The 19,363-nt window shown below is 32.2% G+C and overlaps 2 protein-coding genes and 1 long non-coding RNA gene across 4 annotated transcripts; all 3 read left to right on the top strand.

The window, feature by feature from the left end:
• Positions 1–964: 964 nt before the first annotated feature.
• Positions 965–9,693, top strand: LOC149478882 (alpha-tocopherol transfer protein-like). Of its 2 annotated transcripts, none has more exons than XM_089709076.1 (5): positions 965–1,225; positions 6,204–6,363; positions 7,535–7,715; positions 8,270–8,461; positions 9,066–9,693. In XM_089709076.1, the coding sequence occupies exons 1-5, from the start codon at positions 1,078–1,080 to the stop codon at positions 9,306–9,308; spliced, it is 924 nt and encodes a 307-aa protein (XP_089565202.1). In that variant the 5' UTR covers positions 965–1,077; the 3' UTR covers positions 9,309–9,693. The 2 variants fall into 2 exon arrangements, with proteins under 2 accessions (XP_089565202.1, XP_089565203.1); XM_089709077.1 differs by lacking the exon at positions 965–1,225 and adding an exon at positions 4,644–5,202.
• Positions 9,694–10,159: 466 nt separating this feature from the next.
• LOC149478881 (uncharacterized) lies at positions 10,160–12,490 on the top strand. The gene is made up of 2 exons (XR_016317386.1): positions 10,160–11,121; positions 11,919–12,490. It is a non-coding gene; the product is annotated as an uncharacterized LOC149478881 (long non-coding RNA).
• Positions 12,491–17,454: 4,964 nt separating this feature from the next.
• CHOp24 (transmembrane p24 trafficking protein CHOp24) lies at positions 17,455–19,248 on the top strand. The gene is made up of 4 exons (XM_089708459.1): positions 17,455–17,710; positions 17,955–18,136; positions 18,254–18,403; positions 19,049–19,248. Exons 1-4 carry the CDS (start codon positions 17,572–17,574, stop codon positions 19,196–19,198), a joined length of 621 nt encoding a protein of 206 aa, XP_089564585.1. The 5' UTR covers positions 17,455–17,571; the 3' UTR covers positions 19,199–19,248.
• Positions 19,249–19,363: the final 115 nt, after the last annotated feature.

The raw sequence follows: 19,363 nt of genomic DNA, 5'->3' as shown, positions 1-19,363 counted from the left end.
ATAAAGCTTAATAACTCGTGTAATAAACCATGAATATAATAATTATGGTCCGCCGTTCGTAGGATGTTTTAGGTAGGTATTAATCAGTTCTTTAAAGAAACGAATCTTCAATGGCGGCGCTTATCATTCCCTCTCGCTCACACACGGCCGTACGGTATGCAAAAAAAAATGGAAAAATAAAATTACTAAAATGTATTTGATTTTCCCTATAATAGTTTTTATCATAAATTTACAATGACAATTATGCATTTGCGAAAGTAAATAATGTTTTATTGGAATTTGACAAAATATGTTCTTTGGGAAAAGTTGTTCAGTTTTATGGGCATATTACAAGTATTATGGGGATTTTATTACATTCTGTATACGTAAATATGATAATTCATATAAATACACAAATACAATAACAAAAAAGTTTGCCAACAAACAATTTGAAATAATTAATAAAATAATTATCAATTTACGTTATTTATATTTTCTTTTTTGCTGATCCTACCATCTGTCAAAGTCAGCTTTGGCCGCCATTGAAGATTCGTTTCTTTATTGAACTGACTAATACATAACTATGACTATTTAAAACAACAATATCTTCCGTAGACAATTATAAAAAAAAAGCTTAAAAAAAGCAATATCTACCTGATGAAAAAAAAAATAAATAGTAATGCGTCAACATTGCGTGAACTAATAATCCTAAATCTATCCTAATAATCCTAACTAATAATTCTAATCCTAATCCTAAAATGTTTGCCCCTAGGGTGAAGAATATAATATTTTCAGGTTGGTACTTTATTCAAATTCAAATGCAGATCTACAATTTAAAATATTTCTAAGCTAATATTAATTTACTTACCTTATTATAAAAAAAAATATCGCAAAAATTCACCGTCTAGGAGTAGGTAATCATATTGAAATGATAATTCCGTCGCGTTAGCGGTCATCGTCAAGTATCGATTGTTTATAAAAGTCGTGAATTTCGTTTTGCTAGCAGTTTTATCCTTACTCAGCTAGAGCACGGAACGTTACAGTTTTAAAATTAGAACAACGATTTTTTTTTTAATTATAATTTGTGCAGTGAAAGCGATGGCTTTTCTTCAAGGACCTTCACCAAAACAGGCGGAGATGATTAAGCAAGAACTTGGCGAGCATCCCGGTGACATAGAAAGGGGTGTGATTGATCTCCAAAGCATGTGTGCCGCAAATCCATATTTGCCACGACCTGAACAATTTGGTAATTTTTAATCATTTGTTTAAAGGCATGCCTGTGTTATTAAAACAAACTTAGTTCGTAATGCGATTTCCAACAAATTATAAATCCAAAGTGTATGACTATGACCCGAAATTCAAAATTGTCGACTGTTACATTTTTACGTGCTTATATCAGCAAATTACCTATGATACCTGTCGACTATTTTTTCTAATCAATTATTTTATTAATTTACGTTTATTATACTTATAACTAAAGGTGAAACTCATGAGCCAAAAAAAGATTATAATATTGAGAACTATTATATATATATACTTTAGGATATATCTATAGGATAAATCTTAAGGGTAAATCTGAGGAGTAAGGCAGAACGTTTGCTGGGACAGCAAGTAATATATGTATTATTTTTTATTTTGATAGATAGGGTATAATTATTATGATTCTTTAACTGGAATTTTAGAGTGTTCATGTACCTATGTCCTATAATACTTTGTTCAGCCGGCTTTTATTTTCTGCAAAAGATATAAGACCACTATCTTAATTATTCGACGTTCCTCAAAATGAAGACAGGTTTTTCATCAATAGTATAATATCTTTTTTATATTAGGGTATAAATTAGACTCTAGGAGTTCGTAGTTCTAGCAGGATATAAATTCCTAAAATACATCTACCGCTAATTTGAATATCTAGGTATGCCGTAGGTATGTGTTACCTATAAGTTAAAGTTATAACAGACGTTCCCAAAAAAGTTCAGAGGTGCTATACTTATATGCGTAGTTTTTTTTTCTTAATGTCAATTTAAAAGGTCAAGAGTTTAGTCCGTTTTCAAAGTAGTAATAAAAATGTGTGTTTATTATATAACTTGTAACATTAATTGGTGTACTAAGATATTGAAAAATTAACATTTTTGTGAAATTAGCATTGTTTTGTTTTTTTTATTAGCGGATGAATATATTTTAAACAATATGCGCGGATATTCGTATTTCTTAGTAACATATTACTATAAATAGTTCGAGTTTGGAAGATCGACCCTACGTATGTGTATATGTGCTTTAATTAGTACGATGATACGATCACGTAAAAAAGTACATACCTACCTACTTAGCAACTATTTGCTTATCTGTGGCTTTACCGTACAAATATTGTTCATTCAAAACTAGTTTCGAGTACTTAGGTTATTTTCATTTTCTCAAAAGCTCCGAAATCAATCGTAAACAGAAAGAAAATATTCTAAGTAGGTACCTATCTCCATATTATATTTATTGATATTTAGAGGTCAATTAAAAAGTTTTGAATCATTTTATCTCAGAAACCGTGACTCCTACGAAAAAGAGTTTTGAACCCTTTTTATAGATAATTTTATGATATCTACAATTTCGGTCAAAAGTAATATTAAGTATGATAAGATAAAATTGTAAAAACTACTATTTTGGTATATGAACAATTCATGCCTTCATAGACATAGTGACTCTCGATTTTACAAGGTTTTAAAATATATATCAGATTTGTAGACCTAGATAGGTAGGTATATTGTCACGTTATTCATAATCAGACACTTAAAATTTAATACCTTATTCATGGTGTTTTATAACTTAACTGCCAATATTTAAGTAATAATCTTTATTATTTGCAAAAAAGTAACTAACTACATATTTATTTTAATATCGTGCTAAATGTACAGCATGATATAATTATTTTTACCTTTTAATTTAGACAATTTTAATGTAAATTCTTGATTAAGAAAAGTTGGACCTGGATTGTATGATACCTACGATTTATATTATATACCGCGCGCGGCCGGCCGCTCTGGACAATGCTCTGGATACGTCCGTGTTCATACCTAGAAAGGCCATATAGATATGTATAGACTGAAGAAATGGTGCAATGACTTGCTCGTTCAATGTACCTACATCATGAATTTATTAACATGTTCCATTCTTTGTACGTATACCACAACCATTTCGATAGAAACACAATATAGAAATTACGATAAATCGCTTCATCCATCTAACGGGGCCCTAAGAAAAGCGTTTCTATTCTTTAAATAAATCAACAAAAGGTCTTGAATCGTTTCGCTATATGTTCATGTTATATAACAATAAACAACATAAACATAAACCATTCCAGTATTTTCATTCATTGGTAGTTATAACTTATAAGGTAATAACTAATAATTAAAAATAATTGTTTATTTACGTTTTGTATAATATTCCTACTTATACGTATTACCACATATTACAAAATATTTACTACAGCTACGTTATATCGTTCTATTTTGTGTCCAATATAATATAATGTGGGTACTTCAGCGATCTATTCACTATACAGCCTTATTGGCTTTATCTATATTCAGATAGGCGCATAGAAGAACTCATCTTTATGTAGGTATATGAAAATGTTTTTGTAGTAAGTTGAGCTAGAAACTTTGAGCCGCAGCTTACGTTATTTTATTTATATAATTTTTATTGTTATGACAAAATAGAAGAAACATCTCCTCACGTCTTTGGGAATTCGGCTTTTTACCAACTTTAAGGGACAATCAATAGATGCTTGAAATTTAAAAGTCTGCTTGTAAATACTTGATATTCATAATAAAATCATCATATTTAAATTAAAGGAAGGATAAGTATATGACGTAAGTAGGAACTTAATGAAAATGCAACAAATTAAAATGTAATGTGAATAAAAAATTAAAATGCACCCGAGAAAATACCTACATTTTAAATTATTCCATACACGTGCACACGTAATGTTACCACGTTACAATATAAAGAAGGTAATGCAACCTTTTTAGTATTCGAACATAATACGCTTTCGCAAATAATTGTAAAGCGGACTTTAATTGTTATTTTATAGAAGTCTTGGACCAAATAAACACAACAATGAGCTTTCTCATTACTTTCTGAATTATTATCTACTAGCTTCCGCCCACGACTTTGTACGTGCATCCTCGTTTTTCCCCGTTCCCGCAAGAATTTCGGAAAATCCTTTCTTAGCGGATGCCTATGTCCTTACAATGCTAACATCTACGGTCTGCATGCCAAATTTCAGCCCGATACGTCCAGTGGTTTGGGCTGTGCGTTGTTATTGATAGATCGCTATATCAGTCACCTTTGAGTTTTATATATATAGAAGATTATGAAACAATTCGAACTTAGTTATGCATAGATACAATACAAGTAAAATACTCTTATTTAATATTTTAATGATTACTTCGTATCACCTTTATAGGGAAACGGAAGTCAAGATCTAGTAAACAACCTCCATGCCATTACTCCGTTTCTTGTTTGAATAAAGGCCTGATAAAATATAAACTACCGAAATAGAGACTATAGCAGATAGAATCTTTAAGCCTGTGAAGGGGGTATCTATAGCTCCAAGAAGAGATTCATGTCTCTAAAGTTGCAGTATTATCCTATTTCAAGCCTATCTAGTAACACACTAGTAATGAGTATACCTAATGCCATGTTGGTCATTGCATATATGCATCAAGACTAGTCAATTCAAAACAAAGAACAGGAAGGATGCAACGGGAAGGTTACATAGATTATAAGCCTTGAGCTTTGTGACTTAATTGAAATGCAATTGCACTTTATTAGAGGTTATTGTCGTGTAGTCCCCGTGCCGATGAAACTTAGCTTGTTAGACAAGTTATCTCTATTTTTAAAGTAGCTGGCGTGTAACCTGTTTAACGTTTTACATAATATTATATAAACGACAGCCTATAGGAGCCCATAGTAATTAACGGATATCAGATTGATAAGGTGCTTCGGGGTAGAGATACATTAATTACTTATACTACGGAATCGTAACTATTTAGGGTCCAGTTATTTTTTTAATAAGTACTTTACTTTCACTTTTAAGAATAATCGGCATTTGTGGATTCTACTCATTCATTGTTTCAATAGTTAATCATGTTGCACCAGCAGGCGCCACCAAAATTTATATCGAAGCGAAGAACTCACAAAGACTTAAAAATAAATAGTCAATCCAATAATTAGGTATATTATTGCATAAAGTGCGTAATACAATAATTATAGTGCATTTGACTACTGTCCCACATTAACGTATACGTATAGTATGCAATTCTATTAAATGCTCCCTGTGTTGAAGGCTCAAGGCATTGTCATGTACCCATCTGTAGTTGAACATGCAAACCCCAAAGAACCATGAGGACTCTCACACACGGTTCAGCTTGTAATACTTATCTTTAAAATTCCCATGGTAGAGTTTTTCCACCATCGCAATATTTCTCTCCTACACTCTAGAATAGATCTGAACTTCTATTCAAGACACGCAAAAGAGGATGCGTATAATATTATAATTACAAAGATGAGCAGTTTATATATACAAGATAAGTAGAATGAAATGCGGAATCGAGGCTACTTATAGCTAAATGCACGTAATGTATTCAATGATTAAGTGTCTATTTACGCTACTCATGAAATAAACAAATAAAACACTGACTCTGATCAAAAACAAATTAGAATTATTGAATCAAAGTTTTCGTAAGAGCTTTTTCTTGCATATTGGTGAAAATGCAGAAAAAAGCTCTAATAGATAAAATTAAGAAAAGAGTGTGGAAACCAGCATGTCCAAGAATAACAAAGTTCGATGACATCTACCAAACCTGATCTGATGACCCAGGCGGATGAAATAATACTGTCGCATATTTCGTTATAGGTATACTCAAATAAATAAAAATTATATGGAAATAAAAATGCCCCTAACTTACATCTCTACCATCACCCTGCCCTCTATTCTGCATTACAAAACGTTGGTCGGAAAACTAGTTGGTTGGTTGTTTGAACGCGCTAATCTCAGGAACTACTGGTCTGATTTGAAAAATGTTTTTTGTGTTAGATAATCCATTTATCGAGGAAGCTTATAAGTTATAGTCTATATATCATCACGCTAAGCCCAACAGGAGCACTGCGGGTAAAACCTTGGGGCTACAGCTAGTAATAAATAGGCATCTAAATCGTTGTATTGTTATTCACAGATAACGCCTTAATGGAAGTATTCCTCCGAGGATGTCGAATGGACTTCGAGAGAGCCCGAAACAAGTTGGAGGCGTATTGCTACGCACACTCGCGGTATCGAGACCTCTTCATTCATCGGTCCCTCAACGAATCACCGCTAAATAATGTTTTCAAATTTCTGTAAGTTTATAAAATTTAATGCGTTACCTATAACACATGTTTTCATTTTCGTTCATTTCTTGATAATACAAAAATAAAAGTTTTTATTTGAAAGCTAGTGCCTTCCAATTGGTCCCTGCATATTTACATTTTGTCCAGATTATCCAGATCTGATAATTTTAAGGCGGTTTGGGATTTGGTACAAAATTAGATATTAATTAAAACCTATATTAGATATTAATTATTATCAAGCACTTAAATGCTATCTATATAAAACGAAATATTAATTTAAATGTATATTGTTTACAATAAATTAAATAATATTATCGATTCGCCCATTTAAAAAAATAATAAAAACAATGATTTCTGGTTGCATATAATATCAGCTGTAAATTATCTGACCTTTGAGATGTTGTACATTTGTTGATTCTTGTTTAAGTGCAATCTTGTATATTATGTAAATCGTCAAAATGAATCTATATTCCAATATACATATAATAAAATATTATGATCACGACCACGGAAGTATTTAGCGAAATATGTTTGTATTCATATATCTATACCTAACTACCTGCATTTAAAAAAATGAATCGAATCTTTATCAATTAAAAAAAAAACATTGGTGTTCAAAAATATGATTGCCGTATTAATCAATAAAACAAAATATTATAAGAATCTCTGTCCGCCGATTAGGTACGGTAAATCATGTCAATTTTATCGACCACATTAATTATTATAAAACTTATTCTGTTTATTTTAATTCAATATATGCGGACCTGTGCGGACGAAGTCGAAAATGCTTACAAGGTCGTAGAAATGATAAATTTTAATAGGTTCATGACATTACAGAAAATGAAAAAAAATAAAGCAACAAAAATCACATTTTTTATACCTACCTAGGGTACCTATGTCAGTCTGTGTGATTGCACTTGCATCGCGTGAAAACAGCTATGACGGAATTATATTATGCCTGCCTAAATTTAAGTTTATTATTCGTTTAGGTACATTAAAATACTTTGATTCATAGAGGTCTGATAAAGTAAATAACATCATAAGTTTAGCCTTGACCTTTTGTATTCACCAAATATCACAAGCACACTATCAATAGCTTTTTTATTAGAAGGATAATAATTTAGACAAAGATGTCTAAATTATCCTTCTAATAGAATAAATATTAATTTGCATCTTTCAGGGATATAGTACCTCTTCCAAAGTTAACAGACGAAGGTCTTCGTGTCACAATCTTCAGAGTAAGACCCAACTATCCAGAAAATTGTGTTGATATAAATGCAGCAGTGAAGGCTATATTGACAATCAGTGATGCACGCTTACGAGACGAAACACTTATATTGGGCGACGTCTTCGTTTGGGAGGTAATACTGTCCTATAATTAATTAATTTATTTAACTGTAGCCCGGCTATAGCACTCAGGGAATCAGGGATTATGTACATATATTCAACGGTGAAAAAAAATTTAAAATCGATCCAGTAGTTCCTGGGTTTAGCGTGTTCAAACAAACTCTTCAGCTACCTATATAATTTAATTAGTATATATTATATATTTGGATTTCCTGCTAGGTTACCACTTATCATATAACATTTATTTGTTAAATGTAGGTACCTATTGGTAAATGCTACCTATCCAATTATTCCAATATCAACTGTAAATAAATTGCCATAATCGAACATAGGTTTTATGATTACCACATTCACAATTAAAGGTACTTTGACCAAATTGGCCAGAATTAAATTACATACCACCTATAATATTATATTAAAAAACGTAAAGTGCTTAGTTTCTGTATAGCACACCTCACTACTTGTCAAAGCCATCAATCACCATGAGATATGACTTAGTTCACGAATGCAACACCAACTCCTAAATTGTAACGACAGTTGCACATACAAACGTAATCATCAACTACAGGCAACCCACGTGCGCGCGTCCATGGCCGCATATGTAGCAGCCGCCGCCAACTCGGTTCGACGCAGCATCTACCTCGCGCAAGCAGCGTACCCCCAACGCATGAAACGTATCCACGTGGTCGGCGCCGCGGGCCTCGTCGCCTCCTCTCTTAACCTCATGAGATCGTGCGTCAACGAAAAAGTCAGGAAACGGGTATGCAAATTACGTCATAATTCATATTTCGTATGAATATGGTTGATTGAAAATTTTGTGTATTTAACACATAAAAGGATTTCTGAACCTTTATTGTTACAACGTTAACAATAAATCCTCACTACTGAAAAACTTGAACTTGGTTAGAATTTGTAGAAACTACCTAATATGTGTAAAGGTCAGGCAGCTTAATAATTTAAACACATTTAGTAGTACTAATGTACTTGCTCGTAAATCATTTTTCAGACCGGAAATCAATCCAAAATAACTAGCTGTGCATATTAAGATTCCTTTAAATTTAATTTTTTAAATAGGTAGTTAACTACTAGGCATTTTAATTTTTCACATTTTGATAGTTCACCGCATTTCTCATCACCTAACTTAACTTAAATTTCAAGCCCAACGGACAAAATATTGTAAGATTGATCGGATCCCTGATTGTCATTGATCAATTCACCTTTTATAAAAAGTAGGAAAGCAGTTATTTGATATTACTCATTTTTCGTAGACTATAAAAAGGAGTCCAGATTTAGATCTGATTAAACTTAAATCTAAAACTTGAAGCTTTTTGGAAACGCTAATAAATATCAATTATTCATTTCAGTATTACTTGCACTCTAAAGTAGATGAATTGCTAGAACATTTCCCGGCAAGCATAATACCTGCGGAGTGGGGTGGTGAAGAAGAATCATTCGAAGTTCTCACAAAGAAATGGCGGCAGAGAGTCGATGACCTCCGAGAATATCTTAGAGATTTCAATGAAATCTGTCAAACTGCCCCGGAACCACAATTTGATATCGATATTTATGGAACTGTTGGAGCATTCAGAAAGTTAGAAATTGACTAATGTCGCCGTAACGGTTAAACAATAAAACGAGCTCCAGACAATGTTATTATCCAATCGTTAATAGAAACACATTATTGTATAAATGGGCTGAAATATTGATTCAGCCAGTTCATTTTACATGACATCCAGTTAGAAAAATTATAAAACAATTACCTTTAATTTATAGGGCCTATCCGTGCTCAAAATAAAGGTGATAAATAACCATAACCTATTGTTTCATGAAATGTTTGACCAGCAACATAATAAAACCATGTTATAAAAAGAAATTATGTAAGTAGTGATTAAGATGGTATTAATTGTAAGGACGGACGAATGGATCCGTAGACTTAGATTTAATTAGATAATTTAGCTATGTAATATAAGTATTAAACTGTTTATTATTCAATTTAGTTTCATTGTGTCTCTAACATACCTATACCCTGGTACCAAAAAGTTTCGGATAAAACATGCAAATTACTAAAATTAAAATATGAAACTTGTTTCTGGGCCGCAGCTGGGCTCTAAAACCAAGGCGTAGCGTCGGTAAATCAAACTGTTAACGTTTGTTATATTCAAGCGAGTCATGTTATAATTTATGAACGATTCAATAAAATGGGTATAACGGCCTGTGATCTTTATGGCTATAAAAACAAAATAATTTATTTCAAAACAAAAATTACGTATTCAAAATACTTGGGAAAACCAAGCAAATGTGAGACAGATTTCGTCTCGAGGAGAGCTGGAAGTAGGTAACATTTTGATTACCTACCGCGTGAATGGGATTCCATTAGTCTACCGCTATTTACCTAACTATTTCCAATTAGCATTTTATGTATCAATATTAAGTCATCTCTAATATATTTAAAAGGGTAGTATTTAAACGAGTGACTGTAAATTAAAGTTTTTGTTATCAAAAATAATTAATTGGGGTTACAGAATTACTAAGTGAGCGACTGACTGCGAGCTTAGATCATTAATTAATGATCGATTACTGCGAGCGATGAAAAATTAATAGATCAGCAACTAACAAACATTAATTGTCCGTATTTATGCAAAATGGAACCACTCGACAAATTTCGTTTTTTGCTTTTATTGAAGAATACTCATCCAAAAGTGGTCTAAATTCTTATACAAACAAGAACCACATGATTTTTACGTTGGAAACAAGGTATACTAAAAGCAGAAAGGAACCACCAGCAACAACGAATAATACCATATTAAGCAAAACCGAACCACAGCACCACGGGACTGCTTTGTTCAAACAAATAAACGATATTACTATCATGTCATTTTATACAAAACAGATCCACACCTACTTGGTACCATTATACATTACACATATTTCTATTAATAACAATTATTTTTAATACACAAAATGGAACCAGGTTTCTGTGGTATGGTTATGCGTAAAATAAATACATAATTTAATTGTAATTTTTTATTGCAAAATAAAACCACAAGCATTCGGTTCTATTATGCATAAATAAATATTGTAAAACATTCTGAAACCCATCATCGCTATATGGAACCAAATGCCTTGACTTGTTACAATACTTCTCATCTTTAAACAACGTATTTCATTACTTAAATAGCTCAAAGTGCAAAACTCCAATTTTTAAAGTAAAACGTCGAACATCTGTCAATATAGGTGACATTCAGCGAAGTAGTTCGAATACGTGACGGTGTTTTTTTCCTCCGCGAAGTAAGTTCTATTGTTTTTGTTAATTACCTTTAAAATTAAATGTGAAAATGTTTAGTAATAAATAAATAAGCAAGCAATGGGTAAGAAAAGCATTGGAGACGAACACCGAAGATAATAATGAAGATACAACGGGTAAGTAGTTTTATTTAATGCATTTAAGTACTTATTGAATCTGAGATGCAGGTACGCTTTATCCACTTTTGATTCATTCCCGATTGTGGTGTGATTTTAAGAAGATAGTTCATTAAGTAAGTACAAGAGGAATCCTCTGTGGATTTACGTATTTTAACGACAATGTCGTTGTTCACGAAGGCGCGGCGAGTCGAATTAAGAGATCATTTTGTTACGATTCATCTGTCATTGTGAGATGAAACTACTAAAGTCTAAACCCTGTTTTAAAAATAACTGTCGATGATCTAGGTACCTACCTACTATTTTGGTAAAATACGTTTAGATGTATTTCTGATGCCGCTGTAACAACAAATACTAAAAAACAGAATAAAAAAAGACGTGTGGCACTCGGGGACTGCCGCGGTAAAGCTATTGCATAGCATGCCTTCAAGCCACACCTCCGAGCCCGTCGGAGTGAGGTTTTTTCGTTACGGAATTTCTCGATTCAGTCCCCGCGCTCAAGGCCCGCGATAGAAGCTATGCAATAGCTTAATAAATATTTAAGAAACTCCCATACAATAAGCCGTGATTTGTTTGCCGTTTTTATAGATAATGGTACGGAACTCTTCGTTGCGCGAGTCCGACTCCCACTTAGCCAGTTTTTTGTACATGGCGCATGTACATACAACATACTTAGTCGTCTAGTAGGGACACGGCTTTATAAGAACTAATAATATTTTGCTGTCGCCATATACCTACGTATAAAAGCCACGCGGCTTTATTGTTTTGATTTAAAGCTTTTTTTCTTTTTATTACAGAAGATAACGAAGAACCTTATACGTCGCTGCCTCTGGAGAAGCTTTCTTCACCTTCTAGCGATATTCAGTCCATATTACATCTCATTCCACAAGATGCACAGTTTTTATAACAGTCTCATTAGTGATGATGCAATAGAAGACCACATAGATGGACTAGACACGGTGGATTTCGAAATCCAGTTTGATGATAACGTCGAATAAACGTCCTATATAAGTATTATTTTATATATTTTATTAATTAAAGCTTTAATTACGATATTATAAATACATAGTTTCATTTATATCATTAAATCCCTGGGATGTGGTTCCTTTTTGTATAAGAGAAAACCTATCAATTGATAAATGTTAAAAGGAACCACATGCACATTTTCTTAATTATCTAGAAAGTTTAAGAATATTCAGAGCAAATTTATATACACATACTTAAATAAGTAATTTATCAATGAATTTAAATAAAATAAATTTTAATTTTACTTCATCTGACAGAGCTGCAAATGTTTTTGTAAATCCTTTAATATCTCAGAAGTGCGTTTTTGCTGGGTGGTTCCTTTTTGCTTAAATACGGACAATTTGCGTTACATAAAATACAAAATGAGCAGCTTCATAATATTTGAGCGACCTAAGTAATAATTGTTTGAGTGACAAAATTACGTCTTGTATTATATTCATTATTTGGCATATGATTTATATGGATTTATTTATACTGAGTGGCATTTTATCTTAATTGAGGCATTTCGAATAGAAAAATCACTTTGAAAAATACTATAATGGACAGAGTAGGTACTATCAGTTCAATTTGTTTTTGAAAGTTTTATCAAATAACTATTTGAACAATTTATTCCAGTGTTTTTAGTCGCTCTAGATTGTGCTCTAGATGAACATAATTTAGGCGCTCACTTAGTTAAATCTATTCGCTCAACTAGTAATTTAGTCGCTCATATAGTAATGTAATCACGCAGTTAGAATTCTAATATATCAAATGGATTAATCACAATCCTCGACCTTTAGTACACTCAATCTATATTTTATTATGAAGTAATATTCGTTGCTTGTTTAGTTTATTTGTCGATTACTCAAATTCATACCGCTCAAGTTATTAAATCAGTATCTCATAATCAGTCGCTCACTTTATTTTCAGTCGCTCGTTTTATTATTCCCCTATATTTTAAAATATCTTCAGAATAAGGTCCAAATACCACGATTCCATCATCCGCGCTTTCAGGTTTTAAGTTTGTCGGAGAGCTATGTTCCGACAAAAATCATGTTTGATTGAACAATAGATTCACAAGAGATTTACATATTAAAGAAACTTGATACATATAATATATTATGTATATTGTATTCAATACTTAAGTAGTCAATAAGCATTAATTCCGTTTTCAGTTAACGTATTTTTACCATTGAGATAGATGTCTTTAAGCCACACCTCCGTGCCCGTCCCCGTGGAGGGGGGGAAGCGTGAGGTATTTTCGTTACGGAATTTCTGCATTCGGTCCCCGCGCTCAAGGCCCGCGATAGAAGCTATGTAGCACAAACTAAGTAATAGCATGGACAAATAGAAATAGCTTAAAAGTTAAAAGTAAATATCATGAAAACTGTTTGGTCATCCCTTTTATTTTGTAATCTAAGTGCTCATCTATATGAGCTTACACAATTTAATGCAATAGAAGACCATGAAAATTAAAAATACGAGACTGAAATATTTTGGCCAACAGATAGTACTTACATGGTACCACAGCATGGTACTTACATAAAGGATGAAATAATTATTGATTGACGTAAAATATTATTAATTTACATGAACTCTATGCTCAACCTTATCAGAAACAAGCCGCTCCGCGCGGTTTCACCCCCGTGGCTCCTCTCCTGTTCCTCCTCCTCCATTATAGAAGTTGCACACGAAATAAATAATAAATAAAGCAGAGGAATAACGGGTGAATCTTATATGAAGAATTGAGATTATACCCTACAAAATTACTGTGGTGTATATAAGTGTTTTAGATTGAATCGCACTTATAAATAAAGAAGTTTCACTTCAACAATTAATTATTTACCGCTAATCGCTATTTTACGAAAAACAATAAAGGATATAATATAAGAATTCGAGCGACAAGACCGAACTGGTTTGATACCCCCGCCGTCCGCGCATTGGGTCGCTTGCTGACTAGGCCCGTAGTGTGGCCAGAACGCGCGGATAGGAGAGTTTGAAAACTACGCGCGCTGGCTCGCTCATTACACACACATATGATTTATATAAGTCCTCTTATAAACGAACTCTTATAAATAGCCCATTTTGTAATGTTAATAAAGGTTACGTGGTTTTGTAAGGTTAAAAAAAGATACACGGGACGTGTGACAAGATTATGGATCGCGTCAAGGTATTGATGATCTGTGTGTTGATCGAAGTACAAAAAGTACAAAAAAAAAAAATTTTTTTATAGGCAAGGTACTCGGAGCAATTATCAAGCCTGGAGAAGTAACAATTAATTGAACAATATAGCACTAGTTTGGCCTTTTTGTCTTAGGGCAAAATGTCATGCGAAAAAAGAGGACAGATACAGTGCGACACAAAAGAGATGAAAATAAATGAGGGCGCCACCGTCGCTCATATAGCAACACTGATACTGCGACGCAAGCGATCTTGATACTATAGAATAAAAATCCAAAAATCTATATAATATAATCTAAAATAAATACCGCGATTTAAACCGTTATAATTGTTTCATTGTAGCAATAGTGTAATTTAAGACAAAAATACATTAGTATTTTAATTGACCTACCTAGGTCAAATTTTACTTAAATGTATTTGGAATTAGTTATTTTATAAAAATCGGTCAAGTGTTTAGACTGCAGAGGCGCACATAGAATCAAACATACAAACAAACAAGCATACATGCAGCTCAAACACATTACCCTCTTTCTGGGTCCGTCGGGTAGAAAAAAACAAGGCGATTTGAAAACCACATATTTTTATTTTTTTTTGTACATAAATTTTGTACATTAATATAATTCATCAAAATCTAAATATTCTACTCCTTCAAAGGACTGATCATCACTCTGTTTCGAAGTACTGGCAAGAGGGTACGGGGCATCTTCAGTATCTGTAAATATGATACAGTAAATATGATTTTTTTTCTTATGGTTTGATTGATTAATAGATAGATAGCTGTATGAAAACAGTTATCACTATACTATGTAGTAAAATCTAAACTAGGTACTTTATTTGAGGCTGGTTGGATTGGATATAACTTCTTGACTTAAATTGTGCTGGTCGCACTATAAAAACTAGTTTTTGTTTACATACAAATAACCTCAAATTAAATTGCGAAAACGTAATAATCGCCATACATACATACATTAAACACTCGTCACTAATGGAATATTCTATTTTACGTAGTACTGAGCAAAAATAAATGGAATCTCACCGGTATATTCTGCTGTACGTTTGTAAACGTTTTCCAAATCAGTCAATAAATTTCCAGCTTGAAATTCGGACAAACACCGAATAAAAACTTTATACACCACATCACGGGCACCGCTACGTTTAACCTTTTTCATGATGTCTCCTTTTTTATTTAAATTTCTTGTTCTAAATAACAATTTTATCTCAATGATTCTCCACTTCACGAAAAAAACAACAAATTTTTATTCAACTTGACAGCTACATTGCCAATTCAGGGTTGCCAGGTAATGAAAAACGAATTAGTTCCAAAATAATTAATTTCATCTCTTTTATGTCGTACTATATATGTCAGTTCGACAGTTTGAAATGACATGTGCCCATGTCAATTTGTTTCAGTGACCAGTCTGGTCACGGACGCATGGTGATTTTAATTATTATTTTTGAAGTGAAAAACGAGTGTTTTAGTTTAATTTGTTATTTTATGAAAAGACAATTGACTAAAGATAACATGGCTTGTGATGCTTAAGGCTGTAAAAGCCGTAGTAATGTGAAATCGGACGAAGATAGAAATTTGTCATTTCACAGGTTAGTGTTTTGATCAATTTTTTTGTTAATTGTATGATAAATAAGTTAATTTACCTTATTTTCTTAATCATCTATGTTTTATCTAACCGTAATCATTGAAATGAAATCATAATCAGCTTAGTTTTTAGAAAAAATGCAAAATATAACTTCCATAGTGTTGTGCAATTATCGATACTTGAGTAGGAACGAAGTACTTCATTGATAATGACTGCTTTAGGTTAGGAGAAAAAAAAGGTATTTAAGTATGGATTTTATTGTTATTTGCAGGTTTCTGGCTTGAGAACAATTAAAAGATGTTTGAGTTAAAGCTATAGCACAGGAAAAATTGGAAGCCTTCAAAACATTCTCGGCCTTGTTCAAATCATTTCGAATCAGACGGGAAGAAAAGTAAAGTGCTTTGCAGAGATGCTGTGCCACAAGTTTAAGGTGGCATCTATTTTAAATAATAAATATTCTAATTTGGTAATTAAGTATCGAAATAAAATGTTGTTAAAAAAATAAAAGTTTATTTGTTTTATTTGAAGCAATTTATTTTAAACTTGTACCAATTTTTTCCTGTGGGAATGAGTTATTTTCCTGTGGTAAATTGTAGCTTATATGTTATTCTGATGTTTAAACTTGTAAAGTTCCATAAAAACTCATTCAGTAGTGTTTACGTGAAAGAGTATCAAAATATGTCCATTCTTATATATTTTTGCTTTTATAATATTAGTAGGATACGACTATTGATTTGTAAAAAGATCAACTAGGTGGAAGTCAGATTCGCGCACGAAGGGTTCCGTATAATGTAAAAATACTATGAATGAATCTATGAAAACAGGAAAAAATACGTACCTTTTTACGAAACCATAAAAACAACCTAAACCGAAATACCTAATAATATTTTTTTATAAATACCACTACCATACAATGCAAGGCAGTCAATACGCATCGTAAATGAATAATTCCAAATTAAACGAATCTTAAAATTTGAAATTACCTATCCATAATTCAAAATTAAACGAATCTTAAATTATCTTCAAGCAATTTTATAACTTAATTTTTTTATTTATCGATATTTTAGTATTCGATAAAGTAAAGGCAAGCACTACCTTTTTAGAACAAAAAGTGGCTACATGTGGATTTGAATGCCAAGCAGATAACAGTGTGTTGTCTCTTTCTATCGCATTAATTAGGGTATTGAATAAAAGAGAGCCACTATATAAGAAACGTTCAATTAATTGTTACTTCTCCAGGCTTGTTAATTGCTCCGAGGCAAGGTAGGTCTCGAATTAGGTAAAAAAAAGAAAAAAAACGACGGTGTACATCACAACCACAGATTACAATGCATTAATGGACTTTGAGAGGCTGAACCTTATTTTAATATTTTTATAGTTTGATTGTTAACCTTTGAAGGGGTCGTCTATAGAACGCATGCCAATGAATTCAATTCATTATATTTTAATACAATTTTTTCGAAGGATGGCAATTAAAATATATCTTTTGAACGTTTTGTAATACGTCAACGTTTCAAAAATTGTTCGTGACGTATGACTATGACAGTTATTTGACATGTTCAACAGCTTATGTCATTACGTGGCCCGATGTTGGAGTCTTGGAAAGCGAAAGAAAAATAATACGAAAACAATCTGTTTTTAGTGTAAATTAGTACTATAATTTAATAAAATGAAGAACTGCAAAAGATGTATAGTTTTCCTATTGACTGTATTTGCTTTAATCAATTTAGGAAACAGTTATATGATCACAGTAGATGCTCATGCCGAAGAATGTTTTTTTGAGAATGTAGAAGCCGATACAAAAATGGGTAAGTTCAATTGCTAAAAGTTTGATAAAATGAAGGTATAAACGACACGTTTTTGTTAATTTAAACATAAATTTCTACACTTGCTCTTTAATATCTTGCGATATAGATACAAATTTAAAAATCTTTAACAGCATCGCATTATCTTAAGCTTTCTCATGCTCTATTCTATATATAATTACAGTAAATGTTTGCTTTAGAAATAATAACCGTGTTAAACTCCATTTACACCATTGTTTTCTTACAGGTTTGACTTTCGAAATAGCGGAAGGAGGCTTTTTAGACATTGATGTAAAAATTACTGGACCAGATGGTGCAGTCATTTATAAAGGAGAAAGAGAATCCTCTGGAATGTACACATTCTCTGCTCCAACAGCAGGCCGCTATACTTACTGCTTTAGCAATCAAATGTCAACAATGACACCCAAGGTACAAATGCATCCAATTAAAAATATATTATATGTTGAATTACCTTATTTAACCTTAAATCAAAATATTTGTACAATGAAATATTTCATGATTATTTGAATTTACCTTTTTTTTTAGGTTGTTATGTTCAATTTCGAAATTGGAGATGCACCTGGCAAAAAATCTGGTGAGAAGGAAGATGAAGCCAATCACAACAAACTTGAAGACATGATAAAAGAATTGGGAACTACTCTCAAAACTGTTAAACATGAACAGGAGTATATGCAGGTTTGTTGAAACATCTCTAAAACCCATTCAGAAAAATGGCTTACTAATTTAAAGTTGAGTAGGTGCTATATCTTCATTGAGCCAAATATTCCTTTGCCTTATTAAGAAAGTAAAAATAGAATGCACTTGTATTTCCATACTACTATCTTTGCATTCAGATAGTCTAAAATAGATTGTTTTTTCAAATTGTCTGTTATTCACAGATCTTGTCATCTACTATATAAAGATAAGTCGGGTATTCCTTTCTGATGCTATAACTCCAGAACACACAAACCAATTTCCACAGTTTTGCATTCGTTGGAAAGGTCTCGGGCTCCGTTATATATTTATAGCAAAGAATATGTGTCTCTGGTGGCGAAACGGAGTTCGCTGGGTTTGCTAGTAATATATAACTTTTTGTCTTATGTACTTATTAGATTATCCATAATCTTATCAGATGAATGAAGTGAAATATTATTGAATAGCCCTATTAAATGTATAGGATAGATCTGAATTTTTTTTGGTGGATGAATAAATTTTTTTTTTACAAATTAAGTAGATCAGACATTTACTTTGTCTATTAATGGGCTGTGAATTTATTTCACGCATAGCTCTGTACAGCTGAGTAAATGCAAAGAATGTGTTGTAATTTCAATTGTTTTGCAGGTGCGAGATCGAATCCATCGCGACATCAACGAAAGCACAAACTCGCGTGTAGTGATGTGGTCAACATTTGAAGCTTGTGTTCTCATTATTATGACAGTCGGACAAGTTTATTATCTCAAGAGGTTCTTTGAAGTCCAACGTGTTGTGTAAATACTAGTATATATAGTTTTTATAATAATAAATTATAGACTTTTTTCTACTATCTATTTATTTGACTACAATCTAGATCTTTTATTGAATCTTGTGAATGCCTGTTTTTTAAATGTAAATGTGTGGAAGTGTTGATTTTCAGTTCTTTTTGGGCAGTTTATATCA

This window comes from Colias philodice, chromosome 21 (genome assembly GCF_061535455.1).
Source record: "Colias philodice isolate Cphi_HAF_F1 chromosome 21, ilColPhil1 Martin Lab GWU primary, whole genome shotgun sequence".
Lineage (NCBI taxonomy): Eukaryota > Metazoa > Arthropoda > Insecta > Lepidoptera > Pieridae > Colias > Colias philodice.
This window is presented reverse-complemented; position numbering and strand designations above follow the sequence as displayed.

Excerpts from the sequence above, each read along its gene's own strand:
- LOC149478882 (XM_089709076.1), top strand. The coding sequence starts at position 1,078 with ATGGCTTTTCTTCAAGGACCTTCACCAAAACAGGCGGAGATGATTAAG. Across the intron at positions 7,716-8,269 it reads GCGACGTCTTCGTTTGGGAG|GCAACCCACGTGCGCGCGTC; the intron begins GTAATACTGTCC and ends CATCAACTACAG. Across the intron at positions 8,462-9,065 it reads ACGAAAAAGTCAGGAAACGG|TATTACTTGCACTCTAAAGT; the intron begins GTATGCAAATTA and ends TATTCATTTCAG.
- CHOp24 (XM_089708459.1), top strand. The coding sequence starts at position 17,572 with ATGAAGAACTGCAAAAGATGTATAGTTTTCCTATTGACTGTATTTGCT. Across the intron at positions 17,711-17,954 it reads AGAAGCCGATACAAAAATGG|GTTTGACTTTCGAAATAGCG; the intron begins GTAAGTTCAATT and ends GTTTTCTTACAG. Across the intron at positions 18,404-19,048 it reads ATGAACAGGAGTATATGCAG|GTGCGAGATCGAATCCATCG; the intron begins GTTTGTTGAAAC and ends ATTGTTTTGCAG.